General features: G+C 30.3%; 1 protein-coding gene across 1 annotated transcript; it reads left to right on the top strand.

The window, feature by feature from the left end:
• Nucleotides 1-5,231: 5,231 nt before the first annotated feature.
• LOC137814865 (Pectinacetylesterase family protein) lies at nucleotides 5,232-11,152 on the top strand. The gene is made up of 14 exons (XM_068617789.2): nucleotides 5,232-5,600; nucleotides 6,314-6,396; nucleotides 6,578-6,707; nucleotides 6,820-6,893; nucleotides 7,510-7,596; nucleotides 7,674-7,798; nucleotides 7,881-7,941; nucleotides 8,136-8,189; nucleotides 8,291-8,368; nucleotides 8,852-8,957; nucleotides 9,072-9,217; nucleotides 9,832-9,935; nucleotides 10,689-10,727; nucleotides 10,819-11,152. The coding sequence occupies exons 1-14, from the start codon at nucleotides 5,435-5,437 to the stop codon at nucleotides 10,925-10,927; spliced, it is 1,362 nt and encodes a 453-aa protein (XP_068473890.1). The 5' UTR covers nucleotides 5,232-5,434; the 3' UTR covers nucleotides 10,928-11,152.
• Nucleotides 11,153-12,264: the final 1,112 nt, after the last annotated feature.

The raw sequence follows: 12,264 nt of genomic DNA, 5'->3' as shown, positions 1-12,264 counted from the left end.
TGACGCATGAATGGGTGAAATCTGAGGTGGAGAAGATGGATTTTTTTGCACCACTTGTAACTTTATTCTTCATTCATCAACTCCACAACTTTTTGAACGAAGGATTTGGTATTATTTAATTATGATAAATGCTTGTGGCCCATGTATTGCTATCTCTAAACTCCACTTCAACAAAAGCACAATTGGGCAGGAATCAATCTTCTCCATATATACATATAAATTTGTCATATGAATAGGATAATCTTTTGCTTCTTTGGATATAGAGATGGGTGGTGAAGATGAGGTTTATTCCTTTTTAAGAGGAATATTATAAGCATCAACGTTGTTTTCTGTAACTCTAATCAAGCATATTAACGTCAAATTGTTTTTTACTTTATGCCCTTTGCAACCAAATCAGATACCAAAACCCCTGGGGAATTCTCCAAATTAATAGAATTTTTCATTTTTTTTTTCTTACTTTTTGTATGCATTTTTCTTTATGGACAGTTATGATGATCACACAGAACAAATACTACTTAATGAAAATTCAAACTTGTGTTAGATCTAGTTTAAACTTATATCAACATACTAAATATGAGAATTTATAATAGTGTCTAACCACTCTTGATTAAATGAAATATTTAAAAGCAAATTAGTAACACAGATATTATTTAAAATTGAAGTTCATGACAACATCAATAAGTTTCCTTTTGGAATTTATCCCACTTAGAAGGAATAAGAGGCTTAGGTAATATCCCATTCACTGTGTTTTATGTATCGAGCTTAGCCACTGATTGAACCACACGTTTTATTCCTCCGAGCACTGACAAAAAAGATAATCTTAGGCGACCAAAATTTGTAGCAGCTGATATAAACAAATGATTATGTCTCTTTGTAAGTTTTTGTAACAAAATTTATTGTTAAACATGTAATATAACTTCGCATAAAAACACTTACTAAATAAGTACTTAATTAACATTTTTTGCGCAAATAAAATGCTGTAGACTGTCGGTTATTTTTTATTTCATCTCATGCTTTAAAAATCGTTTTTGAATTGTAAGAATTTGTCAATATATATAGATAACCAAAAACGTATTAATGTATTTGAACAAGACAAAAGTTATAAAATAGAAGGTGCTTGTAAATAAGGGGAGTGGGAATAGTAAGAATCCTTTATGGTCTATTTTGTGTTTTTTATTTGCAATACAACACAGACGTAGGATAAGATCCTGGCAATTTCTTCCTGCACCTCCATAGAAGACATTAAATGACAGATTTACCCTTTTCTTCATTTTTTTAATTGACGCTCCTCTTTCTCTTTTTCTGGATTCTAAAATTTCGAACTCTAGAATTTGTAGAGTTCATAAGATATTTTATTGGTTCAAAATGTATTTTTTGGTTCAAAAATTATCTTATAAACTCTAAAGTTTGGAAAACAAAATTGTATTATGATTTTTATAGTTCATTGTATTCTTTGGGTTTGAAAATATACTCTAGTAACAACTATCCATTCTTTATTGCTGCATGTTTTCTTATATATCTCTATCAATCAATTGAGTTGCACATGATTACTCATGATTGTCTAGTTTTCGAAGCTACAACAACACAGTCAATATGAAACACTTCAACCAACAACTCCATAATCTCAAGTGCATCTAAAATAGGGTATGCATAACATTGCCCAACAATGAGCAAGAACAACAAATTTGACACGTCCCAATAGGTAGATGAAAAGAAATTGTATATGGATGACACCTCTCTACAATAATTTGTTTGCAGTGTTGTAGCTAGCATGAATTTGATCGTCTAAATTTGATAACTCAACTACAACTTATATTTGTTCATGTGGTGCTCTCAACTTATTCATTTTTCTGTCGCAACACACCAATTTCAGCTCACTACGATCTCACAATAGCCAATGAACACCATTTGAGAGTTGTAGTCTAATAAAGAGCACATTAATTTCAATGCATGTATGTCAACATTATTAATTCATCACTTTATTCCATAATTGTCTATGGTCATCACTTATGTATATGCTTAATTCTCCACTACATGGACCATCTCAACTACAATATTTTCTTCACCCACGTCACCTTCAACAATGTTACCTGTATCACCTCGCTTTCTTCATTTAACAGATGCAGTTGGATACACAAGATCGATTTGAAAACCTCCTCCTCTGCTTTTCAACATGTTTATTTGCATATATGTGAATAAAAAAAAAATATTTACCAATAAAACACAACCATACACAAAAGAAAAAAAAATTCAGAGCAAGAAGAGTCTTCCTAAAATAAGTTTCTAGAATAGTTTTTCAAAAACATAGTTTAGAAATTTATTTTAAAAAGCTTATTTTGAAAACATTGATAAAACTTATTCTTTTGAAAATATATTTGAAAAAAGTTTTTCTAAAAGTCATAAGATAATGTTAGTTTTCCCTTATATCAAAATTTAAATTTTGATATAAAGTTGAACCTAAATCATCCATCAAAGAAAAAAGGATAACCAAGCAAAGTGAACGAAAAAAAATCGCAATCACAATACATTTGAACAACAATGCAACAAGAAAGTTAGGGCGAAAAGAAAAGAAAAAACTTTTTAAGTATAAACCTTGAAGGTATTTATTCCTTTCATTAATGTGAGGGGAGTGCAAGCTCAAAAATGGTGGGTAAAAGAAGCAAAATCATAGGTGAATTCGACTACCAAACTTCTTATCTTGGCCGAGTATGCAAATTAATCAATTTTGATCTCAATCTCGGTCCAAAATCCTTCATCAAACTCTGAAATCCCAAATTATCACATTGATACAATTAACAGCAAAATAGTTTCAATAACCCGTTCTAGTTAAACAAAGAGATTTTACTTGCAAAAATTAATGAACAAAAATACCTGTCTTGTGTTTGATTTAAAAATAGTTATAGGACCACAGAAAATGATTTTTTATAGAAATATTAGTGCTTTTAAAATTTAAAGTTGGTTTCTGTCGTAAATAAAAGTTTAAAGTTGTAAATTGCAGAGTATACCCGAGGAAAATCACAATAATTTGTCTTTGAAATATAAAATTGGTAAGTCTTAAGTATGTACATTTACTAGTATAACTAAGCTCTGCATTTTACAGAAAAGAAATGTATATAATTAATTATTTATGAATTATTATTAATATATTAATAAATAAAGAAATATATAATTATTTATATAATTCTATTAATTAAACATGCAATATATAAGTAATATTGTATACACTTTACTAATATATATTTTATACAAATGTCATTTATTTTATTATATATAATTAACATTACACATGCTTTATTAAGATAGTATTTATGTAAATATTAAAACGTACTAACTTTGATATCTATAAATATAACATCTAATTAATATTGCAATATTTAATGTACATCTTTGATACACACAATGATGTTATTTATTATATTTATTAAATGTAGTTTGCAGTTAAAGTATGCATTTAATATAGGCAATAATATTATTTATTATATTTATCAAATTTAATTTAATGTGTAATTAATATTACACGCAGACACATGTATTGTACTAAATATAGCATGAAATAATGTCAAGTGACAATAATATAACTTCCATAAACATTAAAAATTGATACAATAACATTAATTAATTTGATGGTTAAATTATAACTATATGTTATTTAGTGCATATCAAATTTTATAAAAAATTTAATGAAATGATATCTAAATTATATACTACTTTATATATTACATCAATTTTAATTTTAAGATGTATAAATGAATACAACATAATTTTGAATTGACCATTTTTTTTATAAATATAATAAATGCAAAGTGAACTTTTAATTCAATGATAGTTTTTTAGAATGTTTTTTCAATTAAAAGTTATCTAAGAATGTTTTTTATTTTTTTTCCAAAATATGTATTTATTAATATTCAATGTTGGTTTATGCCCCTAAAAATCATTATATTAAATATTTAACTTTTTTTGATGAAAAATATCTTTAAATAAAACACTTTTTTTTTAAAGTTTGCATATATCTATATATTATAAAATGTTCAAATAGTGAGATAAAAAAAAATCATACCTTAGTTAAAATATGATATTTTGAAAATTACTAGAATAGAAGTTACAAAGTGATTTAAAACTATTGAACTCGGAAAAGGTAAATTAAAATTTAATAAAATAACTATGGTAATTGATATGTTTAATTAAAATGCTTAGTTGAATCTAGAAAAACCCATAATGAGAAATATTTAAGAGTATATCCGGTGCTAGTTTTTTTTTTTTTTTAAATAATACACTCAATTCTTATTTCACTAAAAATAATATCCTAAATGCCACATAAGTTGTAAGCCACTCGTATAAAATTTTTATCAAATTTTTATAAGTACTATTTCATCTTTCGACAACTTAAATAATTATTATTTTTTCATTTTTCATGTCAGAGCATTTTCAATATAGAGTGCTTATAAAAGTATGAGTGAGTTATAACAACTATCCATCAAAGTAATTTAAAAAAAATAAAAATATAAGTTGCTTAAAAATGATGTAACATAATGAATATCATCCATAGTCAAGACTAAGATAATAACTCTAATTATAAAAGATGTTTTAAACTACCATTTCTTACTAAAACTATTATTTTTTTCATTAAGAATGAGTTAAGGACTCTGTCATCAAAATACTCTAATAGCTTTCAAAGATTAGTTTAATGGATTTTTAATATCAAAACTAAAATATCAAAATAATTAAAGGAGGTTAAAAAGAAATCTGAAAAAATTATTCTATTAAAGAGACCAACTACATTTCTCAACAACAAAATATTGATAGTTACTTAAAATAATTATTAAATACATATTTATTATTTTGAAATGACCACGTGAAGCATTCATCAACATTCATGAAGATTACACCATTGCTAAAAAAAAAAATATATGTATCAAATAATTACCAGTAACATTCATCTATATTTTTAAATGTTTGCAGGTAACATTCATCAATCACTAAAGCACATTTAATACTTTAATTATTTTTCAGTTACTATCTTGAAAATAGGAGAAAATGATGATACCTCGAACTTAGTATCATCCACTTAATATAAAAAAAATATTTTATTATAATATAATATTTTATTCTAATATATAGTTATTAAATAGTTGTTTTTTATTATTAAAGTGTCAGTTAAACTTTATTTATTGATAAAAGACACATGAAAAAATAATTAGAGAAAAACAAAAAGGGACCGACAGAGGTATCCTTGGTGAAGTGAAGAGTGTTGGTGCGACTTACGAGCTACAATGTCTGATTCCGTTTTATCCACGACAATTAATTAAAAAAACCCTACTTTATAACTTCAGCAGTAATGAATAAACCAATACCCAAAACCCAGATTCTGTGTTCTATATAAACAAACGAATAATTATCACAAGAGAAGTGATTAACTTAGTGAGTAGATTCAGAAATGAGAATGAAGGTGCTTCTTCTAATAGCATTTACCTTTGTTTCTGTGGCTATCAACGTTAGATCTGATCATGAGCTTTTCTACCAAAACGATGCCGCTTCAATGGCTGCGAATCCTCTCTTGGTCCCTCTCACTCTTATTCCGGGAGCTGCTTCCAAAGGAGCTGGTATCTCTTTCTCTCTCTCTCTCTCTCTCAGTTCTGAATGAGTGAAGTTATTTGTAATTTGCCTCGTGATTTCTTAAAGCTACGTTATCTGAAATGAGTTGAATGTTGGCTTCACCATCAAAGCCACTTTGTAACAGTATCCTCTGAACTTGGCATTGCATTTTTCCCTTTGTGCCCCCAAATGCATTCTTTGTCATTTTTCACTTTCTGGTAATGCTTTTGCCGATTTTTTTAATTAGCTTACTGTCTCTGAACTTGACTATGCATGTTTTTGCTCTAACTTATTGTGCATGCTTTTTAGGTTAATTGAGGTCCTCGTAATTGATTTCATGGTCTATAAAGACTGTCTCAAATGCGTGTGTTTAGATGAGCGTTTGCAAAATTAATTTTTAACGAAGTTGATTTTGCATAGTTGATTCTGATGGAATTGATAAGTGGAGTGATTTATTTTTGGTTATTTTTATTCTAAAAGCAAATTAATGTTAGAACTCTATTAAAAAATGAACGCAAACGTTACCTAGAGTTGCATGAATTAAAAATCGATTCTTCAGCATGAGATCAAACATGTGATCATTTACCCAAAACTACGTTAGTTGATGTTTGAAGAATGTGATTTTAGATGTCGCGCAAGTGCAACCAAATATGCTCAAATATCTCCGTCCACTTCAAATGCATTTTCAAGATTTATAATAGTTTTTGTCCTGAATTGCCAGTTTGTTTGGATGGAACGTTGCCTGGTTATCACTTTCATCCTGGATTTGGATCTGGGGCAAATAGTTGGGTCATTCAATTGGAGGTATGTAACAGAATATCCAAGTGTCGACAGAAAGTTTCAATCAGAAATTTAAAAATATTTTAAAGATTTTGCAGTTTCTTAAAAAAATTCAAATCTGTAATATGCAACTGTGACCATTTAAAGGCATAATTCTATTATAATGTATACCTCTTTTGAATACTTGCCTACTCGACTTTCTTAGGGAGGAGGATGGTGTAATACCATCAGAAGTTGTGTCTTCAGAAAAACTACTCGTCGTGGTTCCTCAAAATTCATGGAAAAGCAACTACCATTCACAGGGATATTGAGCAATAAAGCTGAAGAAAACCCTGGTTTTTCTCTTTACCTTACACATGCATGCATTATTTCCTTCTGAGATTACAGGATATGCTTACTCAGGTCTTGTGTGTTCTCATTTTTGCGGATATTTTCGTGTGTGCACAGATTTCTTTAACTGGAACAGAGTTAAAGTACGGTATTGTGATGGGGCATCTTTCAGTGGAGATAGTCAAGACGAGGTTAGTGAGAGTATGAAAGTATAATAGTATATATTTTCCCCCTTTTATATGTATAGTTATTGGTACATTCAGTCAATTGACAGTCACTTGAAGTAAGTAAGCAGAGTTTTGCTATTTATTTTGCGTATTGTCTGATACATCAATGGCAAAGAAGCAGAATTTTGTTTCTTTGTGAGAGTGGGAGAGTTAAAGTTATGTTATGGTCCTAGTGTTACTCCACTCTTCTACTCATATATGCCATGTTTGCATCTCTTGAAGGCAACTTTTATGACACAATGTTTCATAGTGTCAAAATATACTTGCTTTTTATCACAGAAAGTAGACATACTAACTTCTCTTCTTTTTTTCAAATTTAGACCTTTTTCTTATGGCAGGAAGGACACATTTAAAATTTCAACAGAAACTATCTTGTCTTCTAAAATGATTGAAAACATGATGAAATAATTATATATATATGTATGTATATATGTATATGAGTATGTATGTATATATATATTATGAATCTTTCTTGGTATGGACTATATATAACATACTAATATATTTTCTGAGTTGGTTGCACGAGAAAGTATTCTTCATTTTCTGAATTTATAGTTATATCGGAATGTGTTTGTTTCAGGCTGCACAGCTTCAATTCCGAGGACAAAAAATCTGGCAAGCTGCAATGGAAGAATTAATGTCAAAGGGAATGAAGCAGGCCAACCAGGTTTACCATGTCCCTTTTTTCGCAATTTATTAATCAATCTTCAATATCCATGGATGCTAATTAATTCTTTTTATCAGGCTCTTTTGTCTGGATGCTCTGCTGGTGGTTTAGCATCTATAATACATTGTGATGAGTTCCGGACCTTGTTTCCTACATCTACCAAAGTGAAATGTTTGAGCGATGCAGGGCTTTTCCTAGATGCGTAAGTTTTGTTTTAAACTACTACCACTAGCCCGCATCATCAGCAGAGTTTGATATAATTGATTATCTGTTCAATCATGTAGGGTTGATGTTTCTGGGGTCCGCACATTGAGGAATCTGTTTGGAGGTGTAGTTAAGTTACAGGTAGTGTTTGATGTTGTAAAAAAATGTGTAAGAAATTGAATATAGCATATTGGTTACGTTATTTTGAGCTCAATTTTCGAGTCATTTGGTTCAAGCTTGCAATAAACTTTCTTGTTACAGGTTTTACTTATTTTATATCAATTTCAGAAACTATGTATAAGTATGACATGACATTGATGTTGTTGAAACTGTAGGAAGTGCAAAAAAATCTGCCAAAAAGTTGTCTCAACCAATTGGACCCAACTTCGGTATTTTTTATTTATTTATTTATTTTAAATGGCACGCTGTTGATAACTTGAAATGAAATTGTAAAACTTCCAAATTTTAAACATAAATTTTCCTTTTGCAGTGCTTTTTTCCTCAAAATTTGGTCAACCATGTTGAGACTCCATTGTTTCTACTCAATGCAGCTTATGATGCATGGCAGGTGATATTAACGGATACACTGTTTCTCTTTTAGTTTTATGTTAATAAAGTGCCTGATTAGACGTTTGTAAGCTTGTGCCTCTTTATTTGTCCTAAAAAATGTTATCGCATGGATGCTATAGTTTCTTATTTAACTAATTTGTGGTCTATGATTTTCCTGTTTCAAAGGTTTCTAGTTCTATCAGGAATTTTTTCTACTTCTCTGTTTTTGGTACAGGAAAAAAAAATTGACTTTACCAATACCCAATCCACACTAAAAGCCTTGGCCATGTAGGCACATTGAATTCAACCATCATTGAGTTAATTAATTTGGAATGTTAATTTATTTTATGCCTAAGCCAAAGTCCATAGGGTAAGCTAAGCAAGAATCATATATTCTATATGATTATCGATGACTACCCCGTGTGTACCCGTGGCAACCTGATTAGCAGTGAATTCTTTATGATATGGACTAAATATAAACCTGTCTTATTTTTTCCTTTAGGTCCAAGAAAGTTTGGTCCCTTCTTCAGCAGATCCCCATGGCTCTTGGAATGATTGTAAACATAATCGTGCAAACTGTAACTCATCTCAAATTCTGTTCTTCCAAGGTCACTTCGATCTCTACTAATGTGAAATTGTGTATTGTGCATAGCAATTGATGCATATCTACAATCATCTGATTTCTTTGAAATATAATATAATATATCTCTTCTCTGAATCAGACTTCAGAAATCAAATGCTAAACTACATCAAAGGCTTCTCAGGGGAATCTCAAACTGGGTTATTCATCAATTCTTGTTTTGCCCATTGCCAGACTGAGCTACAAGATACTTGGTTTGCTGATGACTCTCCAGTTATTGGCCACACGGTATGCATGAATTAGATTTCTATGCTTCTAAAACTGTGCTGGTGGAATACTTTAGAGTTTTCTAAACTAACTTTTTCTTCTGATTGGGAGTATTGAAAAGACTTAGTGAGAGATCATGTATGGAGATTCCAAAAAATCTTCGTTAATAAGAAATATCTTGATTGGAATTAAAAAACATGGCATCTCTATAGTTCACCTTGTCTTTATATGATGCACTGATTCTAAACGCATGAGGCTATCATTTCTGTAAAGAATAAAAAAGTAGAATGATAAAGATTTCAAGTTATATGCCGATAAATCTTCTGGGATGCTAGAGTTATTGACTAATTGCCGGATTACTTCAATATTGTTGAAATGTTGGCATAAACGTTTTTTCATTTTTAATCCATTTATTTGATGGTTAAACATATGACAATATGAAACTTCATTGTCTGACCCTCTCATAAAAAGGAAAACAGTCATGATTCAAAAAATATCTAGCCTTCATTTGATTGCAAACGCTTGTTTGCTCAGGTCTAAGACAAAGTGAAACTACTGCCTTTAGTTGAAATTATTCACTATTTATTGTTCTTACAGAAAAGTCATCTGATAAGTTGATATATCTTATCATGCAGCCAATTGCAATTGCTGTTGGAGACTGGTATTTCGATCGGAAAACCGTCAAAGCTATAGACTGCGCTTACCCGTGTGACAAAACCTGCCATGATCTGGGCTTCAAGTGAGTGGAAGTTTATTGATTTTTCATGTGGCAATTTCATATTTTATCAATGTAATCATTATAATTGCCATATGTGTATGTAACATTCATCATTGTCATGAAAATAAATATAGTTCTTGATTGAGGTGCAATTAATTAGATCTATCTGCTTATTAATAAGGCCTAAAAGATTTCTTTCGAGCAAAAATCTAAAATTAACAATTGAGCTTGTGCTTCTGCTGCTACCTTTCCAATATTGTGAATATTTTCTCGTATTAATACTTACCAGGGACCCCTAACGTTAAGGGTCTTTCCCTTTTGAATTATCACACCACCTTTCAGGGTTCCTTGATATTTGTTAAAAAAAAAAAAGATGAAACGTGATTCCTGGAAACATCATTTTTCTGATAGGATTCTACGTATGATAAACTATGATATATCTCATTGTAGAAATTAGGTAAATCAATAAATTTCAGTTGCTATACTCATTGTCTCTCTACAAGGAGAGTTCCCGTGTCTTGTGCCCTGCTATATAATTTTCCTTTTTGCCCCATAATCCCATAGTAGCTCACTGTTGTTAAGTCCTATCCACCACTACCAGCATGTCGTGACGGCGTGGTGACACACTAACAGTGTCATCTACAGAGGAAGAAAATCCATTCTCTTTCTCAGTGTCTTCCTATTTTGTCCCTTTCAAGTATAAAAGTACTGCACCCTTTGTCTTTTCTTGAATTCCACTGTGACATTGAGATTGACGTTATCCTGCTTTTGCAGAGCTGGTAGATCTACTGTGGTGGACTACCAGTCCCCAAGGTTGACTTTTATTTCACCCTCCTTTCCCTTTCTGAATACCATCTTTGCAATTCCTCGGTGAGACTGAAATTCTCATATTCTTCCTTTGCAGTGGTGATGACACATCTACCACAACCATGACATATTCTAGCTCCACGAGGCTGACTTATAGTGCTGGCTTATATATGCTAAGTATTCTGTCGTTAATTACTCACTCCTAGTCTACTACGCTCAGTGTTAGCCCAAAAAACCAATGCACCAGCCAGTTTTCCATTCCTTCCTTCAATCTTACATTTTAGTCACTTATGGTTATCTATGGACATTGTCAGCTAGTTACACGTCTAGAGTCAGCAATAGATGTTTTAGGACTCGAACAACCTGCAACTATGGTGGTATCTCCTCAAATCTTCTGAATACTTTCTCACTTTTTCTAAAATTTCTTATTAAGACGTGAACTTTAATCTTAACTTAATCTTATAAAATCGGCATATCCCCCTCACGTCGTTAGAATAAGTTAGAAATAATTGTGATATCATATTAAGAAGTGAATTTTAAGTCTTATTTAACTTTATAATCAAATTGACTTATAAGTGATATCTGCACTCATTTATATACTATAAAAAGTTATTATCTTTAGTCGATGGATCTCCAATAATTTCATTCCTTAATTAAAATTTCCAAACTTCATTAATGTCTTAAACTCTTCATTCTAAATGTTCATCACAATCATTAATCATGCTTCCCCAAACTTGGATATGTTCCCTACCATATGCGGGTATTGAATGGTGACATATCTGTACTTGCACAATTTTATTGTCAGCATTGAGATACTGAGATAAGGGAAAAAATGATGTATGAGTATGAGTAGTTGGATCATATACGAGTAGTTAGTTCAAGGTGGGCCTCTGGAGTGGGCCGGTTTAAATGAGTTGAGCACGCAGTACACCTACCCACCTTACAGAGTCCGCGAATTATGCTTCTTTTGCAAACCAATGGACCATCGCCAAGGCCCACACTCTACATTAATTCAATTTGTTTTGCAGTCACTTTTTTTAATAGAAGCATCAACTATATTTTTCTATACAATGATAGATTTATTTCAAATTTATTTTCTTCATTTATTAAATAAATTTTGAGAGTTAGTCAAGAACATCAAATAATATAAAACAAATAAATATAGACGAAAATGTAACGTCTTCAATAGAAAAATGGAGCAATACTACGATATTTGAATATTATCTAAGAGTGATAAATTAAATGTTTGGCATAAATAAAGGTATATCATATCAACCGTATAAACGACATATTCATTAATAGCTTAAGGAATTTTTTTGGAAAAATCATTAGACTACCGATAATTATTACTCTTACTTGGCTGCAAGATCGTGGTTATTACAAAAGTAGTGTGATTTTTTTTAATTATAAAAATAAATAAAATTGGAAAAATGGATAAATTATGCTTTAAAAAAGCTATCACTGAAAATACCACTTCAATTTTATTATAATAATGCTAATATTATTAATGAAAATAATTTTAATCTTAACATTAGTAATAATT

This window comes from Phaseolus vulgaris, chromosome 1 (genome assembly GCF_051622355.1).
Source record: "Phaseolus vulgaris cultivar YP4 chromosome 1, ASM5162235v1, whole genome shotgun sequence".
NCBI classification, from domain to species: Eukaryota; Viridiplantae; Streptophyta; class Magnoliopsida; order Fabales; family Fabaceae; genus Phaseolus; species Phaseolus vulgaris.
Note: the sequence above shows the minus strand (reverse complement) of the source record. Positions and strands in the feature narration are given on the sequence as shown.